This window comes from Rosa rugosa, chromosome 2, assembly GCF_958449725.1.
Source record: "Rosa rugosa chromosome 2, drRosRugo1.1, whole genome shotgun sequence".
Taxonomy (NCBI): Eukaryota; Viridiplantae; Streptophyta; class Magnoliopsida; order Rosales; family Rosaceae; genus Rosa; species Rosa rugosa.
Window position 1 is genome coordinate 48,813,253 of NC_084821.1, and position 25,400 is coordinate 48,838,652.

Consider the following 25,400-nt stretch of genomic DNA (forward strand, 5'->3'; position numbering starts at 1 on the left):
GATTTTGTGTTTGGATTAATTAGGTTAGGATTGATAATCAATCAATCCTCAGTTGGAACGACCTCGTACTTGCACACTATACTAACGATGATTCGTGCGCTTGCGAGTTTTAATTACGAAACGACTCCTTCTTCTGCTTCCTCGGCGCCGTTGCAGCTATTGTTTCCTCCAATAAGTCCTCGTTGCAGGTCTTGTTTTTTCGCCAATCTCCGATCTGAACCTCGTCTGTAACATCAGACCTTCGTCAACCGCTCAGTTTTTATTTGGCATGTTTGAGCCCGAAAACCCAGAAAACAGGCTAGAAAAATTTCGGTTCGGATCGATTTAGTTCAGGCCCATCTTATGGATAACACGATTTTGGCTTGGCCCGAAAAGTTTGGGCTCGGTCCCGAGCTCAGCAAATTTGTATATGGGCTCAACCCGTTCCTAACCCTACAAGAAAGCAATCTGGGAAGATAGAGAGTCAACACAAACTCCTAGCTTATCAAAAGTACAGGCAAAAGGCCAAGAGTCTAATCGTATTGAGTTTGACTAACAAGCTAGTTGTTATGTATTCTCAATTCTATGTAATAATAAAAAATATAAATCAACTCAAAATCACATTGGATGGGAAACAAAAATAGGGAATTTGCATATTTACCCTAATTCTAGAGACTTTTTCCCCCGTTACACCACTCACTTTTTTTTTCTCACTTACCCACAATGACTCTAATAAGTACTTCTCTAATACCCACTTCAATTTTTTTTTTTTCTGTTTATTTTTAAAACTATTTTGCCCTCACTAGAGGTCGTCGGAGATTTTATAGGTCACCGGAGAGGTTTATTGCCCCCTTGCCCCCCAATATACATTTATTGGGGGCAATAAAAGTTTATAAAACCTCGCGGAAGGTCCCCAAAAAGGTCGTCGGAGATCTCATAGGTCGCTGGAGAGGTTTATTGCCCCCCCCCCCCCCCCCCCCCCAAACCAAATAAATCTTTAGGTCGCCGAAGTAGAAACTAATCTCCCTAAAATTGGACAAATAAAACTTTGATTAAAGAAAAAGATGAGGAGAAGAAGGGGAGGTTTTCGAATGGAGGATCGTGACATCAACAACAACATGGCTGAAATCAAAAGGATGCTTCAGCAACTTGCGGTACGTATTGATCGCATCGAAGCTCGACGACGGAGTCGTAAGAGTTCCGACGGGGAGAGAGACGTTACCACCTATCATCAACGTGTTGATCGCATCGAAAATTTCTACCAAGATGGTGACGGTTCCGATAGGGAGATATGCGTTGGCCCAATTCATAATTGTGCTCCGCTGTGTGAGTCAAATGAAGAGGGACATAGTACTTTCAACTATTCCGGTTGTAAGTCCACTATCTTTAATTTTCCATTTGTTGAGGAAGTATTTTTAGAAAAAGAAAAAAATAATTTCATGAGTTTTGATATACCACCGAAGTATGATTGTTATGAAGATTCTGAAGTTTGTGATGGTGGTGTGGAGGACCAAAGGAAAAATGAATTTGTTCCTAGAAATTGTGATGATGAAGACGACAATAAAGCCGCAATCAAGTCAATATTGTGGAAAGATATTGAGCATAAATTTGTTGATTTTGTTGGAGTTAATGCATTCATTATGCATATTCCCATAGAATTAGTTAATCTTGTTACTCAGATAAAAGATGGTGAGAAAATTTTTGGGATTGCGAAGTTACTGTCGGAGAGAAAATTTATGGGGTCAAGGTTAATCATTTATTCCAAATATCTATTTGTTACAAGGTTAATCCTTCCTAAGTGGAGACATCAATTCAAAACTTTTATTAGGAGACAATAAATGTTGGAAAATGTTTTATTGCCCTCCAATAAATGTTTTATTCGGGGCAATAAAACCAATAAACTTTGACAAGGACAACAAAATGAGAATCTGCAATTCAAATTATTCAATGTTGTCGAAGACAATAAATCCACCAAGTTTTAAATAAGGTAGCTACAACAAAGGTTGTTTGGGCTACAGCCCAACCCATATTTAGTCCAAAATACCTTCAAGTAGGGATATATTTGTAATAGCCCAGCAATAAAAAAATTATTTGCTTGGAGATGTTGCAGACGATGTGCAGGTACTTTGCATGTAGCTCTTTCCTTAAACTTTAAACCTAAAATCATTTGTGTCCCCAAATTTCTAATTTGATCACATATGCCCTTATGCTCTCCAATATGATCAATCAATGCCATTAGTAGACCAATTCATCAATTTCTTCATAAATTGGTGATGATGAAAGTCCACTTAGGATCAGTTTTTTGCTTTGGACATGTAAATGATGTGCTTCTTGCATGATTGAAGGCCAAAATCTAGTTTGAGTGGACAACATTATATGAAGAAATTGATGGATTAGTTAAGGATTGGCTATAATCAATCACATTGGAGAGTACAAGGGTACAAGCGATCATATTAGAAGTTTAGGGGTACAAATGATTTTAGGTGTAAAGTTCAGGGTGGTAAAATGATTTTAAGTCTTTCCTTTTTTTCCCCTTCACTTTGGCTCTTCCCCTCTTCCCTTTTGGCTTAATGAAGTATTTTGTATATCAATATAGCTTTCATCAAATGGTTCAACTTTTGGGCACTATTCACCCTTCTCCTTCTCTGAGATATTTTGCTACTTACAAATGTCAAGTATACTCATTACAGCTCCCAAAACTGGGTTCCTATCCTTGATATGAATATCCAATGGCTTACCTTCAATCTAGTAACTCCACCATGTTCTAGCATTCTTTATTTCTTTCTTAATACTTTGTGTTTTCATTTTCTGGGTATCGTTTATGTGATATCCACCAATTTACTTAGTTTGTTTTGTGGCCTTGTTGTTTGCAGGCCTCATTTGTTTTGGTATTGTGAAATATTTTGTTGTTGGATCATATTATATTTTTATGAGACTTTATTTTTATTATTTTTTGTACAGTTAGTTTTAAGGTTAATTAGTTATTTTAGTAAAAAGGAAAATATGTTTTAGAATGAGAGAATTCGAGAGAGATTGATGAGAGAATTGTGTGTTTCATTATTGAGAATAGGAGCCCTATATATAGGGATTACAAAGTACATGTTCTAATGGTACAAGGAAAACTATTCCGAATAGGACTAGGAATTCTAGAACATTCTCTCCTATTACAATCATGGAACTAATCCTAGTTTGATTAGGCACACATAAGTCGATTTTCTTCAACACTCCCCCTTGTGCCGCTCAAACTTGGTGGTGACGCTTCATCCGTTGCCTTGTTAAAAACCTTGCTCGAGTGAAAAACCCTGTGGGACAAAAACAAGCTCGAGGAGGAGAAAAAGAGTACAACACGTCATTCACTCTTCGAGATCGAACATGTAGACATCATAACTCCCCCTGATGTCGATATCTCTCCCTGATTGCTACAATCATGGGAGTTCGGATAACTTTCTCAATCCGATGCTCTTCACATGTTTCTCGAAGGTGAATTTAGGTGACGACTTAGTGAATAAGTCCGCTACATTATCCTTTGATCGGATTTGATTCACTTCAATCTTTAGAAGTGATTGTTGTTGCTGATTATAAAAGAATTTAGGCGATATATGCTTGATGTTGTCGCCCTTGATGAAACCTAACTTCATTTGCTCAATACAAGTTGCATTATCCTCATAAATGCATGTAGGTTCATCTGTGACAGACTTCAAACCACAACTTCCTCGAATATGTCTAATTACAGACCTTAGCCATATGCATTCGCGCACGGCTTCATGTAGAGTAATAATCTCTGCATGATTTGAGGAAGTAGCAACAATGGTCTGTTTTGTAGACCTCCAAGATATCGCAGTGCTTCCCATGGTAAAGACATAACCAGTTTGGGAGCGACCTTTGTGTAGGTCAGAGAGGTACCCTGCATCAGCAAAACCCATCAAAACATCATTGTCATTTTGATGGAGGGAAGGAGGAGGACGCAGGCCACCTTGGATGGCGGCGGCGCCGGCGGTCATGCTATGGACGGTGGCAATTTGCCTCTTGGGGTCCGGTCCCAATTTTCCGTCATTCCTCTACTCTCTGTAGGGATAAAATAGGCTCATATCAATCGTACCTCATAAGTACCGAAAGATTGTCTTTACACCAATCCAATGGCGGCGTGTTGGCGCAGAGCTATGTCGGGCTAACAAGTTCACTGCGAATGAGATGTCCGGTCTTGTACATTGAGCTAAGTACAATAATGCGCCTATTGCACTTAAAAAGGGCACTTCGGCCTCTAATAACTCTTCGTCCTCATCCTTTGGACGAAACGGATCTTTTCCGGGCTCAGGACTACGGCCAATCATGGGAGTACTCACAAGCTTTGCTTTATCTTCATTAAAGCGCCTTAGAATTTTCTGAGTATATGCAGACTGATAGATCAAAATCCCATCACTACGGTGCTCGAGTTCTAAACCGAGACAAAACAGTGTTTTCCCAAGATCTTTCATCTCAAATTCGGATTTCAAATATTTAGCAGTTTCCTTTAACTCATCTAGAGTTCCAATTAAGTTCATGTCATCGACATAAACTGCTACAATTGCAAATCCGGAACTTGTTCTTTTAATGAACACGCATGAGCATATTTCACTATTAATATATCCCTTCCCAATCAAGTAGGCACTTAGACGGTTATACCACATCCGTCCGGATTGTTTTAATCCATATAGTGAGCGTTTTAATCTTATTGAAAACGCGCTCCGTGGTTTAGAGCCACTTGATTTGGGTAATTGAAGTCTATCTGGAACCTTCATATATATATCCGAATCTAGATCCCCATAGAGATATGCTGTAACCACATCCATAAGCTGCATGTCAAGTTTTTCAGAAACTACCAAACTGACAAGGTAGCGGAGCGTTATAACGTCAATTACGGGAGAATATGTCTCTTCGCAGTCGATTCCAACGCGTTGTGAGAAACCTTGCGCCACGAGGCGGGCTTTATATCTAACCACCTCATTTTTCTCATTACGCTTTCTAACAAAGACCTATTTATGGCCAACAAGCTTTATATCTGGGGGTGTCTGCGTTATAGGCCCAAATACCTGTTTCTTTGCTAGTGAATCTAATTCAGCCTGGATCGCATCTTTCCATTTAGGCCAATCGGCTCTTCGTTGACATTCTTCGACAGAGCGAGGTTCGATATCATCATATTCTATAATTCCTTTTGCAACATGATATGCAAATGCATCATCAATAGCAATAGAATTTATATCCATCATCTCACGTACACTAGTGTAATTCATGGAGATCTCCTTATTCTCTGGAATTGGTTCTGACATTGGAGCGTCCCCCAATGATGTCTCTTGGACATAACCATAATCCGGAATATTCTCATGAGATGGATTATTTACATCGATGATTAATGGATTATTTTGTGCCAAACTCGCTTTCTTTCTTGGGCGAGAATCCATCGAACTTTTGGGCCTCCCGCGCTTCCTGGCAAGAGCCATGGCTTGAGCCACTGCGTCACCCATATAGGGGACGTTGGCGCCATGCTCAGGTGCCCTTGAGATGGCGTCATGTCCTCTAATCTTAGGGACATCAATCCTTGCAGGCATGTTTGTAGCAGGTATATGTGATCTCGTCACTTTAGCGATATCAGAAAACGCATCAGGCATCGATTCTGCTACGTTCTGAAGATCGAGAATTCTTCGCACTTCAATTTCGGACTGTGCGGTTCGGGGATCAAGATGAGACAGAGTGGGGACAGACTACGACAATTCTTGTTGAACATTTATGTTCTTATCTCCCCCTAACGATGGGAATACTGTCTCATTGTTTGAATCTAAATTTGGCAAGGCCTACGTGACGTTAAGCCGGGTCCCACATGAAGCAGGCCTGGGTCATAGTGAGCGGTGATATAATAAATATTTAGGCGAGGCCCAGCTCACTTTTTAACATGGATTAAAATAGATGAACACTAAAACTGAAAAAAAAAAAAAATTAAAAAAATAGAAGTAAATCAGATTTTGATTTAATTAGAAAACTTTAATATATTTAGTTTGTTTATTGGTATAAATTAAATGAGAGATTTTCGTCTAAAAATATATTCTTTAATTGGATATGTCATATAAGGATATTTCTAGAAAGAGAAATGAGTTAGATAAGTAAATATAATAATTGAAATTAAAATGTAGGTTGTAATGAGCAAGTATTTTGTGCCAAACTCGCTTTCTTTCTTGGGCGAGAATCCATCGAACTTTTGGGCCTCCCGCGCTTCCTGGCAAGAGCCATGGCTTGAGCCACTGCGTCACCCATATAGGGGACGTTGGCGCCATGCTCAGGTGCCCTTGAGATGGCGTCATGTCCTCTAATCTTAGGGACATCAATCCTTGCAGGCATGTTTGTAGCAGGTATATGTGATCTCGTCACTTTAGCGATATCAGAAAACGCATCAGGCATCGATTCTGCTACGTTCTGAAGATCGAGAATTCTTCGCACTTCAATTTCGGACTGTGCGGTTCGGGGATCAAGATGAGACAGAGTGGGGACAGACTACGACAATTCTTGTTGAACATTTATGTTCTTATCTCCCCCTAACGATGGGAATACTGTCTCATTGTTTGAATCTAAATTTGGCAAGGCCTACGTGACGTTAAGCCGGGTCCCACATGAAGCAGGCCTGGGTCATAGTGAGCGGTGATATAATAAATATTTAGGCGAGGCCCGGCTCACTTTTTAACATGGATTAAAATAGATGAACACTAAAACTGAAAAAAAAAAAAAATTAAAAAAATAGAAGTAAATCAGATTTTGATTTAATTAGAAAACTTTAATATATTTAGTTTGTTTATTGGTATAAATTAAATGAGAGATTTTCGTCTAAAAATATATTCTTTAATTGGATATGTCATATAAGGATATTTCTAGAAAGAGAAATGAGTTAGATAAGTAAATATAATAATTGAAATTAAAATGTAGGTTGTAATGAGCAAGTATTTTGTGCCAAACTCGCTTTCTTTCTTGGGCGAGAATCCATCGAACTTTTGGGCCTCCCGCGCTTCCTGGCAAGAGCCATGGCTTGAGCCACTGCGTCACCCATATAGGGGACGTTGGCGCCATGCTCAGGTGCCCTTGAGATGGCGTCATGTCCTCTAATCTTAGGGACATCAATCCTTGCAGGCATGTTTGTAGCAGGTATATGTGATCTCGTCACTTTAGCGATATCAGAAAACGCATCAGGCATCGATTCTGCTACGTTCTGAAGATCGAGAATTCTTCGCACTTCAATTTCGGACTGTGCGGTTCGGGGATCAAGATGAGACAGAGTGGGGACAGACTACGACAATTCTTGTTGAACATTTATGTTCTTATCTCCCCCTAACGATGGGAATACTGTCTCATTGTTTGAATCTAAATTTGGCAAGGCCTACGTGACGTTAAGCCGGGTCCCACATGAAGCAGGCCTGGGTCATAGTGAGCGGTGATATAATAAATATTTAGGCGAGGCCCGGCTCACTTTTTAACATGGATTAAAATAGATGAACACTAAAACTGAAAAAAAAAAAATTAAAAAAATAGAAGTAAATCAGATTTTGATTTAATTAGAAAACTTTAATATATTTAGTTTGTTTATTGGTATAAATTAAATGAGAGATTTTCGTCTAAAAATATATTCTTTAATTGGATATGTCATATAAGGATATTTCTAGAAAGAGAAATGAGTTAGATAAGTAAATATAATAATTGAAATTAAAATGTAGGTTGTAATTGATACGGGCAACTCATTAGTAGCATGATTAGAACTAGTGAGCTCTCAGGCCCAAAAAAGGATCCCTAGCAACCATGGTCGTTAACCTGCAACCACGTACTATGAGTGTGCTGCCAATTAACATCTTGGTAGCAATTTATTGTAATGCAACCTCAGAGCCATGATCCTCCACTGGTGAGACAAAACCAGCTAAGACCGGCATCTGACAAACCAGAAGCATCGTTAATTCATATTAGGGAGATCGTGATCCATGCCATGTCGTCGCTATGACGTTCCTTAGATGGCTTTCCTGCTCTTTTCTTCCACAAGTGCTGGACAATCTGTAAGGATGATATTACTAAGAGGGTGCTTAAGGATGAGGAGGCACAAAATTAAAAACCACCCCTGCTAGTGAAACACCAAAGGAGAAAGAGCGAGCCAAGGAATGAGATCCATGAGAGAGGGATGGGAAGAGAGAGTACAACTCTTGCCGAGGGAAACCTAAAAGTGCCTAGAGCACACGATGGCTGCTAGGTTATTTGTAAAGATCGGGGGTGTACATAATCCGAGAAGTATCAGAGTGCTACAAATCCCAAGCGATAAATGTTATGAAGTTTACGAAAAGATGTTCTTGATAAGAGCCAATCCAACCCCAGCCAGTTCTACACGACCCCCACTTCTCTAAGTCTGTAAACTATATATATACTTCGTTATAGCTTTGAATCCAAACGCATAGCATGCTAACTTGGTGTGATGAATTGGATGTTTGAGACATTGTTTTCGGATGTGGGTTTGCATGTCTTATTTGTCATCGGGCAATATCCGTCAGGTTTGTCTCTTGTTTTTTCAACAAATATATATATTTGGTTCTGAAAACGAAGTTAGCCTAGACGATATTCGATTGGATTAATTTAGTCTGGCCTGCTGGCCGGGTGGATTTTTTTTCTACTTCTATGGATTATATTCAGCTGCAGGAGCTTATAAGCGCAATGGTCCCATGGTCTAGTGGTTAGGACATTGGACTCTGAATCCAGTAACCCGAGTTCAAATCTCGGTGGGACCTTTCTTTTTTCTCTTCTTTTTAGTTGTGAATTTTGTTGAACTTGGAACAAGAGACAAATTTTAAACTTTCATCATCACAAAAGCTTTGACTATTCTTTCCTTTTCTCACTTCATCATAGCATCTGTTCCCTTTCTGGTCGATCAAAGCATGCTAAGAGATCATAACAATTATTTTGTTGGAACTTCCAAGTGCAGTTCAAAATACGTGAAATACGAATAATTCTTTTGTTTTGTTTGAATCTCAAGAGATATGAGATTTGTCGGCGAAGGTTTCTAACCCCTTTGTTTTTTTGTCTGAAAAATAAAATTATTGCATTTGAAGGTCCTTTTCTCATTCTTCTCAAAAAAAAAAAAAAAAAAAAAGGTATTTTTCTCATGAAACATTCGTCTGGATGTTTGCAGGCTTAAATAATATTTTTCACATTCTCTCAAAAATAATAAAATTGTATTTGCAGGCCTTTTGCCAATGCAAACTTCGTCACTAGAGGTGTCTAACCCATATTTTTCACTCTCAATTTCGTATTTGAGGGCTTTTGTGTTACAAACAATTCGTCCGAAAACATGTCTCACCCATTTCCGAGAGGAAAATAATATAATTGTATTTGAAGGCCATTTGCCGATTGAGTGGGTCAGTTAAGGGCCTTAGCCTCTCAACAATGAAGCTTATCCCTCTCCATTTCACTGGCCGACCTTAACCCCTGTTATTTTGAGGACATATCTATCTAGTATTTGGTACCACTCTCGCAGCGGCACACATCGAAACGGTGGTTTACGGTAAACCGTTTACCTCTAGATTCTCAAGTCGACTGCTACACCTCAACGCATTTCAGGGAGCTAGCTCTCCTTCTATTTTGTTTGAATCTAGGTAGGTGTCTCGTCCTGTTACAACTTACAAATATGAAGTCATGTTTTAGGGATTCGAATAAGCTTATTATGTGAAAACATGTTTCTCAGGAGTGGTTCCAACATCCAAGAGTTGCAGATTGTCCAGATTCTAGAATAGAGTCCACATAGATCATGTTGATTTGATCAGATATTTCATTTACTAAAATTTTACCAGAAACGAGATGATAGCATCGGCTTCCATAACATCAGCTATAAGCCCTCAAACAAACCAAATAACTTTTCCAGCACTATCAGTAAACTTCTGAATTCCATGTTCCATCAAAACAAAGAATTTTACAACCAAAAAAAATGAATGTCCTGCTGTGGATCTCTCTATAGGACTGAATTGTACAGGAAAATTACAAATTCCGCTATACAAAAGGCAGGATGTCAAGTGATAGGGCACAGTGAATGTTCGAAGAATCTTCCTAATGCAAACTAGTTTCAACTAAGCTCATTTTCCAACTATCTGATGAAACAAAAGATTACAGCTTTACAAATTCCCAGTATATCAAAATGGGAAACCTAAGTTTATCTCTATACTGTATCCGAAGTTCCGAACATGTCCCGCTGACCATACAGATGGAAATTATGATGACCTAAAGTGAGACAACTTGAATCGAGGAGAGGAAACTCTGCTGAGAGCAATCATGCAGGAATGCAGAAAGACGAACTCAAAGTTGGAGGCAAGACACAAACCAAATGAGGCCCTGCAGGATTGCAACTTATATTTGATTCATCAACATTTGGCAAACCAAGTTGAGGGGGACGAACGTATCCCGCCACCAGAGGCACACATAGTATTGAAATCTCTATCCTTGAACCTGTCAGTGGTAAAATACGTTTCATGAAGTGTCATAACAAAGAGAGAAAACCGAATTCCTAGTTATTAGCCGGAAGACAATCTCCTTGGCAAAATCAAATAGGGAATCCCCAAAACAAATACATAAAACTAAGCAGTTCATAAACCTTGCTTTGCAGAGAGAGAGACATGCCCTCTTTTCCTCCCAGCAACCATCCAACTTTCAGTGTTTGCATTGACTTCATATAACACCTCATCCTGTTGGCAAACAAAAAATTGTTGATATATTTCTGTGTAGAGAATTTCACAGTTAATATACTGGGTTATAAATGCCTATAGTACACAGATTGCCCAGTTTATTCACAACCTGCATTCCACATCTACCAAAGATAACAGGATAGAACTGGAAATAGACTTAAAAGGTAGCCAGAGTCTAACTGAACTCCAGTTACTGCAGTAAACAATGATAAAATTAGTCAAACTGTTCAAGGTCCCTCCAAAAGTAAGACTCTAAGAGTTTCAGTTTGGCTGGTTGCTATTGGGAGGTCAGCAGATGTGATCTTGTACAGAAGTGTTTGGCCTCATCAATGCATTTCATGTAAAGCTGGGGAGCATAGCGTGAATCATATTTTTCTCTAGTGCCCTTATTCCTTCTAATTGTGGTGAAAGTTGCGTAGGGAGGCTGGAGCTAGTTGGGCTATTCCAAAGGAGTCTTGAGCACTTGTTTCCAGGCTTTGGGAAAGGAAAGAAAGCTGAAACTCTATGGGGCTGCTTGTTGCTGGCAATTTTTTTGGGTTTTATGGATGGGGTGTAACAGAACTTTTGAGGGTTGATGAGGCAGTGGACGTGGAAGATATTTTGGGATCAAGTGCAATATATTGATCTGCATTGTGAGCACCGGTTACTGTTGTTTTTAGGGATTATTCCTCTTCTTCTATTAGGATGAATCTGTTAGCTGTTGTGAAGTGAGGCTGGATTCTTGTGTTTTCTGGTTGCTAATCTCTGTGTTTCTGTATTTTCTTCTCAGCCATAGGCCATGGATTCCCTTATACAGTCCTTGTATTTTTCTATGTTTAAAAATTCTAAGTTTTTTATACAAAGAAAAAAAAAAGGAAAACAAAAACACAAAAGGGAGCAAGATAATGTCGAAGGTGCATTCTAACTATTCAATTTTGCCTTTTTATAACTGAAAAGCGGCCTCGACAACCTAGAAAATAATTCAAACACAGTTCAGCAGACCATTGATTATCTGTTTAAGGTCCTTTAAACTAATGATTCCCAAGTGTCTGCAGAACTTTTTTTTTTATCATTACCTTTTGTTTCAACTATTGAAAATCTTAAAAGATAAGAAAGATGACATACCATCTTATGTGGTGTTTTGTAACTTATGAAAGATAATACTGACTAAACTTTATGTTGATTATGGCCAAATAATGATGCAACACTTGAATCATTTCCTGGAAATTGACAGAACCTATAGCACCCTAAATTTTTAAGTGAAACTAAACGAACAACACTGCATGTCTGCACCTATATGAAATTCTGTTAAAAAGTGAAACTAATTCACACTCAGAAATAGAGGTGAATCAGACAAGGAGTGAACTATCAGCATCCTAAGATTTAGTCATCATATCTAACTTGTTCACAGAGATCACGTCATGACTTACATTGTTATGGGAAAGTTCATTCTCTTCAAAATCCTTTAATCTTTCAACCCTCCATTTCATGGTAACTAGCTGGCCAACCCTAAGGCCACTAGAAGGGAGAGGAAGAAAACCAACGGCCAGGACTGGATCAAGCACAGGCCTTTGCAAAACAAGAGCACTCCTGAAAATCAGATCCTGTCCAGCACCCTCAGGCCCAGAAGCCACAGGTGGGTGCGCTCCAGCTGTTCTATCACCAGAAATTCCATATCTAATATTTAGTATACTATCTGATTGAACAACCTTAGCTTCATCTGCAAAAAAAAACAAAAAGAAATAAAAATTTAAAAAAAATTAAAAAGAGATGCATTGGTTTACAGGTCAAATGAAGTGAATTTTGAATATTAAATGATTCTAAAATAAATCTGAATTGCAAGCAATAGTTGGCGGCAGACGCAGAAGTACCAATCTTAACAGATTGCCGGAGGGTGAAGATAAATAAGTAAATGGTTAGATGACTATTATCCTACTTTGCAAAGAGGCTAGCTTTTACCATAATTTATTTTTGTACCATAATCAATTTACAGTAAGCTCCTACAAGTTCCTATAGGGAAAAAAGTCATGATATTATCCTCCTCTCACGCAAGCAGACCAATCAGCTCAACTAATAGTATCAGGTTGATCAGACTGAAGACCAGATAGTTTAAAGGTCCTGTTGATGCTATACAGATCATCCTTACCTCTTTCGCCCTCAGTCCTTATAAGGAAAATTAATACTTGCAAAGTAAAATACACCCTAAATATGATTCAACGGGCTCTTCTTAATCTCATATTAAAAACATGACAATACTGCATGTTAATGGTATTGTTATGAAACACTCATCAACAAGAATGCATTTTCTTCGGTTTGACTCAGAAGACCTGAAGCTTAGAAATATGCCAACATTTATAACATAAAAACACAATACCTTCAGAATTTGTCTTCCCTAAGCATATACTGAATAATATTCCTGCTCTAGAATTTGGAGAAACAACAAGTGGAAAGTAGGCAGAAGTTGGTCTCCCATCACTTTGTCCGGTATTAACAAATCCATCTTGAAGATCAAGCCAAGCATCATAAATCGTCAATGTGGCTTTCACTTCAGAGTGTAAAATCACCTGGAAGTAATACCAACATGGATGTCAAAAGGCCAAAGAACTAATACTAATGAAGAAATTTATAATCATCATGAGTACAACAAAACTATGAACAGTCAATCCTCAATTCATTGATTTTACAAATATCCTATTAGATAAGCTCTCTTGTTCATGAATTTATAAGCCCTTATTTTGGTAGTTGCCAGAAGAAGCTTAGTTTAACATGGCAGAGTGCAATCTTCAATTATACAGAGCCATGAATGAAAGTTAAATTCAGATTAAGATAATTGGTTACACATTACAATTTTGAAGACAGACATTACCATGTTTCAACACATGCATATTGCACAGATGGTCACACATCACATCTTGAAGATCTAAACACCAAACTAGGGCTTTATCAGTATGTCCTCATGAACATATTTGTTCATAGCAAGATCAAAAGATGTACTTGTCTCAACTTTGGTAGTTCCTAAACAACGTATTCAAACACAAAAGTATAAGGAGAGGCTCAAGTCTTGAAGAGGTAGGTAAAAGCCTTTGAGAACTCGAATGATCAAAATAAAAATATATAAAAAACATAACATAGTATAAAAAAGTATTAATAACATTACTGGTGCTGAATTGTCTCCTCCTCCTAGCCTTGGGTTGATGATTTCCAAGTGGGATCGTAGAATTTGAAAAGTCAAAATTTCTACCTTTTTTTTTTTTTTTTGGGGGACTGTTCCGAGGTGAGAACCGGTATGATTGGTTTCTGTTCAAGGTTAGAACACATGACCTAATTTCTGTGACCAAAGTCGCTTTACAAAATGCCCTAAACTGCTCTGTTTTGTTTTTATCTAAAACACCCAAGGGACACTTTGTTGTTTTGGACTGGTCAACTTAAAGAGGCAGATCTAAGCATACCCGAACTCTGCCCTTCCCAGATTCCCTAAAAAGCCAATGCCTTCTCCATCTCTGCAATGAAGAGTACACCTCAGACTTAAAGGCCGCTGTTTCAAGGCAAACGCCCACCTCTGGGCCACCTCACCTAGACGTGCACCTCAAAAATGCCTCTAACCTCAGTAAGAACCATAGACAGTAAGGTATCAATGAAAATGATAATTATTATATTATGTCACACATATCAGGCATCAAGACAACATGATGACAAAAAGAATAGACAACAGAATTTGTAGCGAAATCTCGAGGATGATATGGAATCGACAATAAGTCTTTATGTATCTGGTTGTGGGAAATTCCCAGTTCAAGTTGGACGCCTATCGAATTATCTAACACATAACAGAAAACTGATTTGTTTAAATGTGGCAGCCGTTTCACATAATCAAAGTTACATAAAGACCGAGTGTTTCTAATAATTAAATAAATACCTGTAGAAGCAAAGTTCCATCATTGCATTTATCTGCAACTCGTGTGCTCACATGGAAAGGATCGGTAAAATGCACAGCCAGGGTCCTGTATATTTAAGTCATATGTTCAGCATATATATATATATATATATATATATCAACACAACACATTGAACAATAGGAACAAAAAATAGAACACAATATAACAGTAAGAACCCAGCAGGATGAGGTAAAACGAGTAATGCCTCTCAAAAATCTGATTGTGAGATGCTCCAAATTCAAGTTTTAGTGCTATTGTCCTCATTCCATCCAAATTGATCTGTCTTTGGGGAGCCACTGCAATAAGACATGATGCATCATATACATAGGTAAGCCGCTGGATGCAACAGAAAGCATATACACGTAGAACACACATTATAGAAACATAACCAAAACTTTTGCATCACATTCACAACCTGAAGATGATCCTCTTGCAAGTGTTTCGCTGATAGCACGAATTGGAATCCATACAATAGAAGGCAAATTACTTGCCCAATCTGGAAACTCTACTCTATCACCAGAAAGAGCCAACTGCTCAACCGAACTATTTGATTCATCACTGTAGCTCTCCATCTCAATGAAATGTGACTCTTCAATTTTAAGACCAGGACCAGTATCAACATACAAGGCAGCACCTTTGAGGGAGTAGTTAATGGGCCTTACTATAATCCCAACCCATTGAGTTTCATTTATAAGCAGGGCAGATGAAATAGCTGCAGCAAGATCAACAAGAGGTCGCGCTTTGGAAACCTAAGAAGAAAAGGTTCATTAGATGGTACAATGCACAAGTACATCTAATGAGATGAACTGAAAGAAATTTTCATCTCAAAGTTATGTGTTGCTACTGGATGCAAGTTACTACAAGGATAAAGAACAGCAATGAACTAGTAATTTGGTATGTAATGGATACATAGAGAAAGGCACCTTTAAAACTGGCCTAGGAGGCTTTTCATAACTCATAAAATCCTCGCTGTCTTCAGGGCCTCCTTTGGAAAAGCTATGAGACCTGAATCTTAACTGCCCAATCCGCCCGGTAAGAACCCCCAAAACATATGAACCTGGTTTTTGGGGTGGTAAATCTAGAGTAATGGTATTCCGACCAGGCTTTAATACAATAGCAGTAGAGCTCCATAGTGCCTGAAGGATAGGTGAAATAACAAGTTACTGGAATGCTCATACAACCTATAACCTGATATGGGCGGAGATGAAATTGCATTTCGAGGTCCAAGAAAGTTTACCTTAGCAACCTCATCAGTATTGAAAATTGCATTCAATGTGAGATTTAGGGAATCAAGAGTTATGTCATCAGGAAAGCCACTCCAAAATGTCACAGATAGAGTACCAGGATCCCCATCACATAATTCTAACGGAGGCCCAGGATTACCAGAGAATGTAATTAATGATGATACATCCAGTGGCACAGGTTGCTTCATTTCAGCATGTGCGAGATGAACAACCTCAGACTGAAAAGCCTGGCGTTCTTTGGTTAAAAACAAACCTTTATCCAATGAAAGAAGCCTCACGCAAGAAGATAGATAGCCAGCTTGGTCATTGAGTGTCTTCTGACACTCTGCTAAGTTGGGCAGGACTTCTGCCAACAAATCTTGCCATCCTTCACCCGCATAAAGAGCACAGACCTTTTCATATGACTTTGCAGCTAGATCAAAGTTTCCATGCTTAAACAAGACTGCTGCTATTTCTCCATCAAGGACAACTCCATGCCTTTTCCACCAGGATCGATGGTAATTGTCCGCAGCACCCTTAGTCAGCTCCAAATATTTTTGCTGCAACACCAGAATTCATAATCAAGAAAAAATAGTGAAAGTGTGTGCAGTGCAAAATTTTAATTAGAGATCCAGGTATCTACGTAATACATCTTTAATACTTACTTACAAAAACGTAATCTGCCATTAACAGAATGATTCCATACTAAAACTGCTTTATGAGTGGCTAGTGTATTTTATATGAGGATTTATAATTTGATGAAATAGAGATGTCACCCAGAAAAATGGATATTTTAACTATTATTATTACTATTCCTACTATTATTACTGTTATTATTATTATTTGAATAGAAACAAAAGTTATACACCATGTATAGAGGAATCAATGATGTGAAGAATCTTTCATCGATAATAAACTACAAATTGGCCTACTATTCATACCTCAAACTCCTCTGTAGATGACAAAGACTTCCATAGATCAGTATTAGAAATTGTACTCTGCAGAGCATGTTCAGCTGCAACATAAATCTCTGCAAGTCTCATGGGCCGATCAATTGAGCCCTCAAACATTCCTGGCGAAGAGTTTGTACGCGACATAACACTTGCTTGTACTTTTTGTAATGAGGGCATCTTAATTGATGCATCTGAACCTGAACTGCCACCATATTATGACTACATTACAACTCGAAAATGAAAATTCGGAAAACATAAACACCACTTAATATAAAAGCATGAAACAAGGTTTCAGTCAGGATCAATGAATCCGTAATGAACAGAGCACTATATTTGCTTCAACTGTTAAATTTCCATTACCCATCAGTCAAAGCTTGGCGACCATCAAGCATTTCAAACATATTTCCAGCAGAGAGAGAAGCTCTCCTCCGATTCGCCTCACGCAGTAGTACAGAAGGTTCAAGAGGCAATGGTTTTCTTTGAATACCAAAGTGCTTGGTAGCTGGAGTTGCCTGTAGAATTATCTGCAAAAAAATAAACAAATTATCCAAGGGACAACAACAGAAGTATTGTGAAATTAGATTATCAATTATCATTAATCAAAGATTAATTTGATATACAGCACCTGTGTTTACACTTACACACTTGTGGTGGTTCGACAAAGGTGGTAAATGATGGAATACATTTAATTGCCAGGGTAAACTAATACGGTAATGCTTACAAATAAAAATGTCCAAATTGGAAACGTTCTGAGGGATTACAAGATCTATCATGAAAATGGGTCAAATCTTCAGCTTTCAAGGTAAAAAATTGATGTAATCAACAATTCAAAAGTAACTTTACGGTTTTTTGTTATATTAAGGTATAAGTACCACAAATTTTTAACAAGAAGTGCTTTGAAATGCCTTTAGCTAGGCTTCAAGCATACAACTTTATTCTACATTATTGACAGGTCAAATGGAAAACAAAATGCAAGAACAATAAATGTTCCTGACAAGAATTTCGTGGTGATATATACCAAGTATGCTAGACAGATATAAACTGATGGAGTCTATACTGAAGCAAATTATCTCCCCTAAGTATGTACCCAAAAAAATAAAAAATTCTCTCCCCTAAGAACATATCAAACTAAACTTTAGCTAGTCCAATGCCGCATGTGCCATACTGAGAATCTACCTTTTCCTTTGCTAGCACCTCAGAAGAAGCATCAGGTGGAACTGAAGGCCAAATTGCTGGCTTGGGCCAAGGTAGCATGCTGAGTGAAGCACTGTACAAATGATTTGAAAGGTTCAGGAAAGAAGATAAGTTAAGAAAACCATCTGCATTAAATGTAATTTCTTCTTTTTATGTCAAAGCTTGTATCTAGAATGCTAAGAATGATTTTTCATCTTCAAAGATTCAATTTGTACCTGTTGCCAGGACTTCTTTCCATATTTGTGCCATATCCAATTAAATAGGCAAGCCTCATGAACTGCATAAAAATATACATTTCATTATACACAGCCTTTTCTTACAGCAACTTTAACAACAATATATTAAGGAAAAAAAACAGAGACAACTTATGATTGTCCGGCACAACCACCTATTATAGTACACACAATAACATGCCAAACATTGAATAAAGTCCCAGCATCTTAAAAACAAAATTTCTGATGAATAGAGAGCTCATTTCAACACTGAGCTCCATCTCAGTTGTATCAATGCATTCCAACAAAGATATATCATGAAATAAATAAACAAAAACACATTTTAAGTTCCTCTATTACTCCAGAAACACGGAGAACTATTACCTTGACCCTGCATAGTGAGTAAAGATCACCTTGAAGGCGGTAGAACTCCTTTTCTATATCAGCTGCTGCAAGTCCTTCCTTATAATGTGAAGCAGTTGCATGGACTACGGACATGCAAGCTGTTATAACCCAAACTTCACGCATACAAAAAGGTAGGCTATTCTGAGAACAACTCCAAAAGGAAGAAACAGGAAGGTGGGAAACAAAAAAGAAGAGTCAGAAATGATCATTTTGTACTGATGCAGAAGGTACTATGGTAAACAAATACTTGGCTTACAACAAACAAAAGAAAAAGAGAGAGAGAGAGAGAGAGAGAAGAATCTTAGATACCTCATGTACAGCCAGCGCCTTTGAAAAGCTTATAATGAATGAGTATCCCCTTGACGCAACCTCAAAGGGGCGATTCAGCTTGAATAATAGCTACATTTAAACATGTGTCAGAGATGCAGTCCATATATATTATTTCAGCAAGAAATGACTAAAAATGAATGAACTTTCCATAATAAAATGAAGGAGAACCTTAAATTATGACTTTTACATAGTGGTAAAATTTCTTAAAGAGATGGTACAGTTGTCTAGAATATGATCACAGTAACATATGAGGTGCTTTGGTAACCATCAACACAACTGACTCAGTCTGCTCCCAAAGAGTGCAGAGTTAGATTTAAGGTTAGAGTTGTCACTAGAGCTGCTTTTGTTACTCTTAAGCCATCAATTGCAAATATCTGGACCTCGAAAATGCATTAGAAGCAGAACAGCCAGTACGAAGCCACCATACATTGCAATTTACCTCATCTCTCTAAAATGCATCGGCCAGAAGACTGGCCACCTTGAAGTTTGTTTGTTTCTGATGGTCAGAGAGTATTCATATTAAGTAAAAGGCCAACAGCTTTTCTTTTTATAACACTGTAAAACTTTAGTCATCACTTGTGCAGTGTAGTCTTATAATAACACACTCAGGGCGAGCTTGGGATTGCGGTGAGTTTTTAAAAAGGAGCTTCCCGTGCTATGCCAATAATCAGCTGAACTGTGAAGTAAATCTAAAAAGCAGTCTCAAGAGTGTTTTGTAAATTTTGGTGTGAAGATGGTGGTGCATAAATAATGACAAAAAGCTTCCTGTCACCGGCTTGATAATACTACTGTGAGAGGTGCTCAGATATTTTAATAAGCAGCTTTCATATCAAACCCACCCAAGCATACTAAATTACACTATTAAGCTGCGTTTTATAAAATAACCTTAATCCCAGATTGGCCCTTCAATTCATTTATAAATTCTTATTGCCGAACTAAGTTTCAGTAGGGAGTATTGTACACAGAATATTATGTCCTGCTATAGAGAGAGAGAGAGAGAGAGAGAGAGAGAGAGAGAGAGATGCCTCTATAATAATGAATTATTGAATGACCATATGTTAATATTAGAATAACATTTTGAATTAGCGGGAATCATGTAACAGTTGACCAAGTAGTTGAATGTATTTAACAGAAGTTAACTGCTGGATTTGGCAACGAAGTAAGCACCATACTTGAAAGTAAGCAAAAGTAGTCCATGAATTGTCCGATAGAATTGTTTAAATGAAATCACTGTCTTGACCTTTTTCTTTTTTAATACAACCAATTTAAGGTTATAGGACTCAGTCTGGCATACCTTTGATTGACAGGCAAACAGATACTGTCTAAATTCGAATTCCCTAAATGAGTCATCTTGAACAATTTGTGTCAATGGTTTGTTTCCGCAATTAAGCAATGATGCTTGATCATCACCGTGGTCAACTCCCCCAAAGTCCCTCCGTTTTCCGGTCATTTCAACTGCATCACATCAAAAAATATTCATTAAGGTTTATACTAGAAAAACAAAATTCTATGTTTTATATTCCTTCCTAACTTAATTTTCCTTTCAGAACAGGTATAAGAGTGTACACAAAATCATGATCTCCTACTCACAGATGAGCATAAAAGTTCATGCTCGCAAATCGCTGCTCAAAACAGAACTGGTGGCATTTAAGTAATTAAAAAAAAGTAGTTTATGAGAGTAGTTGTTGGATTTTGAAATAATGAATTACAAACATTGATTCGTGCTACCAAGAGTATAAGAGATCAGATGTGTTTGTATGTGAGGCTGTGAGTTTACAGCATACATGTGTCTCATGGCTATTGTCTTTGAGGAGATATAAACAACCACACAGTTTGCAATAAGCAATTAATTTAAACGTGTTTATGAAAAATGATAGTGTTTGTTTGAACTAAAACTAAGATATGAAGTTAAGTTTATGAATGAATATTATTATTATAAATAGAATGACAACTACAGCAGTCAATGGATGCTCATAGTTACATAACGAGGGTATGCCAAGTCATGAAGAGTGCCATGTCTTCATAAAGTTCAGAATAAAACAAAATTGATTACCTAGTCAAAATCCCTACACGCAAACACTATCTCCATGCCTGCAGAGAATATTAAGAACTGAAGAGAAAATTAGATAAATGCTGAAAAGGTCCCAATACATGTACTTGAAGGTGATATTTTCAGTTCCATGTAAAGATAGCAAATTCTTTTCAGCATTTATCTGACTTTCTCTCAAGTTCTTAATACTTCTCTGTGGGTATAGAGATAGTGTTTGCATGTATCACATTAATTTTCTCTTAATTTTCCCTGAACTTATTGTCTTTACATGAAACTGAAAATATCACCTTCAAGTACATGTATTGGTAATATTTTCAGTTTCATGTAAAGATGGTAAGTTCATTAGAAAGTATGCACAGAAATCATAACATTTATCTCAACCAAAAACGATACATCCATTATGTACCTGTTTCCAAATAACAAATTTCTAGCTCATCATATTCACGTAGTGAATCTTCATAAAGATGAGCCATCTCAAACATAAAAGCCAAGCTTTCCTGAGAACAGAAACAAATAACACAGTAAGAAGCTGATGAAGAAATGTAATATATGGAATTGAAGACACAGACTTGTGGGACTTATGCCTCATAATTGCCTAAAGTAGGATTCAAAACGTGCTGTTATAACACAAGTCAAACCCAAGAAAGTTCTTTGGGTAGCTTTTTGGTACAATTGATTTAGATTTTAGATAGAAAACTCATAATTGAATCACCAAGTAATATCCTTTTTACCGCCAAAGCATGCTAATCAAAATTTTAATTGATAAAATAGAACAACCTTCAAAATAAAAAAGTTGCAGAAATTCCAAACTGGCATGAAGCGTTGTTCACTGAGCTTGCGTATCTCATCCTCATAAAACTGTGCACGTCTATCCAATGTATTTCTGATGCACTCCATTATCTTGGATTCCAAGTCTTCCCAAAAGGTTTCTTCGGCACTATATAGGTCGAATTTGCAGCACCTGAGGAAGCCACATGTTTTTTTCTTATAAGATATTTATATATAAGGTGCAGAGGTAGAACATTAGGGGTTTACATTCCTAAGAAAATACATTACAAACATTGTAAAATGATTAAAAAGCTAAGCACACTCGTGAAATGATTCCAACATATGTTTTAGTAGTTCCAAACATATAGGTATTCGTAAGACCTATCAGACCCACCCAAGCCAAGTATGCTAGTAAGATAGATGATATACAATACTTCATAAAAACAAGATGGATGCCAAGTTCATTTTAACATGTAGACTTGGTTATAAAGGCTGAAAATTATGAACGGTCCCTGTGGTGGAGGGTCATTCCTAATGTCAATACCCATGGGTGAGATTTATAACCAGATTTAGTCCAACCTCACGAGTCCGTCAAACTCTTTTATAACAAGCCCAGGTGCCACGCACGTGCTGGAGTAAATTTTCCACATGGGATTGTTATATTGGATTTTTGACGGAATCATGAATTCAATGCAATAGATACAGTTTGGGTACAGGCTGGCCAAGAGTGTTGCATGAAATTATAGTACTGAATCTTGCATTTCTATATCAACCGCATCAAGCTGACTTATGCAGGCTTCTTCTATATTATCATTGACATAAATCAGTTGGGTAAGCTCTTGTTGGGAATTGGAGAGCACTTGAGAACAATTGCTCTTGAAAACCTTTAAACTGAGGAGAAAAACTCGGATATGCTTCTCATGCAGTTAAATTTTAGCAAGCTATCATACATAGTGATCATTTGTATGTGCAAATTTCTCAATATAACTAAATTGGAGAGCACTTGAGAACAATTGCTCTTGAAAACCATCAAACTTAGGGGGAAAACTTAGATATGCTTCAAGTGCAGAAAATTTTAGCAAGGTATCATACACAGTGATTATTAGTACGTGCAAATTTCTCAATATTACTAAATCCACTCATTATACAAGCAGTTAGCTCACCTTTCTCTCTTCTTGGAGCTAAAATCAACTTCAAGTTTGGCATATACTTTATTTGCCAATTTGGTGGCTTGATCATTGTTTGGATGTGCCTTGGATACAAAAACAATAAACCATTCCCGTTCATCATTTTGGACAATTAGTTTTAGCCGTGGTTTGAGAATGGTCTTGAATTCATCAAGATCCTACAAAATTACAAAAGAAACAAAAGTTATTGAACTAGTAGACTAGCAATAACACATTTAAACAGAGAAAACGGAGATAATTTCCAGCCACAAATGAAATACAAGTATATCAGATCTACAGGAGATAATAGCCATAAAACAGAGCATTAGTTCTAGCTCAAGCTGACTCCAGTACATTTTGAGCAAAAATACTCAGTTAAATAGATATAACAGAGATCGATTGTTTCTCATATGCACTAACTATCAAATTCAAACATGGGACAAGTCCTTTTCCATCTGGTCCAGATAGGAACATGAACATCATCCAATCACACACAGATAATACGCACACAAGGCAATTCCTTAGCTTCAAAATAAGTCGGCAACAGGTAAAGTATGAAAGAGAGAAATTGGCAACTTAATCAAAATGAGGTTAACCTGTGGACTAAACTACAGTGCATTTGGATATCCCGTGCAGTTCTTTTAGTTACACACTAGATTGATTATGCACACAGTGCAATGTGATGGCAATAACATTAAAAGAGATAAAGTGGGGTCTCTGATAGGAAAGTAAGTAGGTTGGAATTGGAATAAGGTGTAGACACTATAATAACTTTCGTCCTTAAATCAATTATTAATTGTTTAATGTGAAATGATTATTGTTAAAACTATGTAAATATGATTGGCAGATGAGGTTCTCTTAATAATATTGTTGATATAACCTAGTGCATATGAAATATTTCACTGGGAAAAGTGAGGAGAAGGAGATTGCAGCTTACCTCACAGGTGACGAGGACTGCAGTTGCATATGGCTCCCGAAACCAAAACAACGACTGCTCCTGTGGGAATCGGCTGCGAAGTCTTGCATCTGTTGTTAATATGAATTCAGCACGGAAATTCTCCACAAACACAGGATTACGGGTCTTGTTATTTAAACAAGCTCTTTTGAAAGGCAAGTGCTCCTCAAATCCCTTCTTGACAGTAGGCCACAAATCACTGACATCTTCAACTGAAAAAGTCCTCATGGTAAAATAGTTAGATGGGAACTTGACGCAAGGACATAAGATTAGCACAAACACACTTAGCTATTCGCTTCTGTTAGTTGAATTCAACACCACACTAACAGCACGGCTACAGTATTAGCAGCTATTTGTTTCGTGCATATATAACATTACAAGCATTGTTGACAATGTATGACCAGAAATAACTTGATCTAGCTTGTCACTAAATAAAGAACGATCACCGCATTTGTTCTTCAGCTAAATTAAGCATCACACGCATGATAGTACACTCTAAACATTTTTATATGTTCCGAAACTCCAAGCACAAAAATAGTGCATACTTGCAGTAGTAACTACGAATTCTTTTATAAATACAATAAAGCAAACTTTAATCACGCTCGGAGAATCTGCAGTTTTGCTTCTACAATCAAATTGCCCGAAATGAGGCTCATAATTAATCAAATCTCAATTTCGAACCTAAAAGTGAGAGAGGTTACTAACAATCACGCAGATCAGAAGCTCCATGGTTCCCGAAAATTCAAATGAAGCTCAAAATTCGAATTAGTAGAGAGAATAGGAATATGAAATAGTGAGATTTACCAGCAATAACGAGATGATCGAGTGAATTCTTGATGGTCTGGAACTGAGCGAGATAGTTGGCCATGTTGGAGCTCGATCTATACCAACAACCATGTGCCAATTTTCATGATCACTATACAGAAATTCAGATGGAGATCTATATCTATGTGTATGTATTACAGAGAGAGAGAGACAGAGAGAGAGAGAGAGCTCGAGTGTGAGAGTGGTTGGTTGCTCTCACTGTGCTTACGCGATCCAGTAATGTATTGTAAATTTCTGTTTGCTTCGCTTTGGAGTTGAAGGTGGGCTTCAATTTGGTACGGGCCGGTGATCTAGTGCTTCGCGGTGCATCACGCTTAATGATTCCGATATTGGATCTGCCCGTTTAATTCCCCAACTAATCTCTTTTAAATTCTTTTTTTTGACAATTATTCCTGGTTAGTTACTGAAATATTTCAGCTAAGAAATAGAAAATTATTCTCTAATAAACATGCCTCCGGTTGACTGTCATTGACCATTATCAAGTGGTATAGAACTGTTATCAATGTAATAAAAATAAAAATGATTTGTTAATGATGACATATATACAATAAACTGCAATATCATCAAATGATTGAAGTAACATAATATTATGCACGTTCTATAAAAATTACAGCGCCTTACACATCGCATTGAACATTGGCTATTGTAAATTATAGTGTCAAGTAGTTGTAATTGCATTACATCTAACAACATATGGTGTCACCA

The 25,400-nt window shown here is 37.5% G+C and overlaps 1 protein-coding gene and 1 non-coding gene across 4 annotated transcripts; one reads left to right on the top strand and one right to left on the bottom strand.

The window, feature by feature from the left end:
- The first annotated feature begins 8,687 nt into the window (after positions 1-8,687).
- Positions 8,688-8,759, top strand: TRNAQ-CUG (transfer RNA glutamine (anticodon CUG)). Its single transcript has one exon. It is a non-coding gene; the product is annotated as a tRNA-Gln (tRNA).
- A 1,133-nt stretch (positions 8,760-9,892) lies between these two features.
- Positions 9,893-25,027, bottom strand: LOC133727775 (trafficking protein particle complex II-specific subunit 130 homolog). 3 transcript variants are annotated; one of them, XM_062155176.1, is made up of 21 exons: positions 24,675-25,025; positions 23,853-24,082; positions 22,913-23,094; positions 21,759-21,942; positions 21,388-21,478; positions 20,226-20,386; positions 18,911-19,000; positions 18,581-18,742; positions 18,200-18,261; positions 17,967-18,057; positions 17,151-17,314; positions 16,779-16,992; positions 15,852-16,397; positions 15,538-15,750; positions 15,030-15,363; positions 14,820-14,910; positions 14,596-14,680; positions 13,057-13,246; positions 12,113-12,402; positions 10,613-10,703; positions 9,893-10,467 (listed from the first exon to the last, which is right to left on the bottom strand). In XM_062155176.1, exons 1-21 carry the CDS (start codon positions 24,736-24,738, stop codon positions 10,292-10,294), a joined length of 3,711 nt encoding a protein of 1,236 aa, XP_062011160.1. In that variant the 5' UTR covers positions 24,739-25,025; the 3' UTR covers positions 9,893-10,291. The 3 variants fall into 3 exon arrangements, 2 of the variants coding, with proteins under 2 accessions (XP_062011160.1, XP_062011161.1); XR_009855353.1 differs by lacking the exons at positions 9,893-10,467; positions 10,613-10,703; positions 12,113-12,402 and adding an exon at positions 13,549-13,697 and having other exon boundaries at positions 13,107-13,246; positions 24,675-25,027; XM_062155177.1 differs by lacking the exons at positions 9,893-10,467; positions 10,613-10,703; positions 12,113-12,402; positions 13,057-13,246 and adding an exon at positions 13,880-14,280 and having other exon boundaries at positions 24,675-25,027.
- Between the last annotated feature and the right edge of the window lie 373 nt (positions 25,028-25,400).

Bases quoted from the DNA above. Each gene is read 5' to 3' on its own strand.
- LOC133727775 (XM_062155176.1), bottom strand. From the start codon at position 24,738: ATGGCCAACTATCTCGCTCAGTTCCAGACCATCAAGAATTCACTCGAT. The intron at 24,083-24,674 runs GTAAATCTCACT...GGACTTTTTCAG, and splicing joins CGATCATCTCGTTATTGCTG to TTGAAGATGTCAGTGATTTG. The intron at 18,743-18,910 runs GTATCTAAGATT...AGTTGTTCTCAG, and splicing joins AGGCGCTGGCTGTACATGAG to AATAGCCTACCTTTTTGTAT.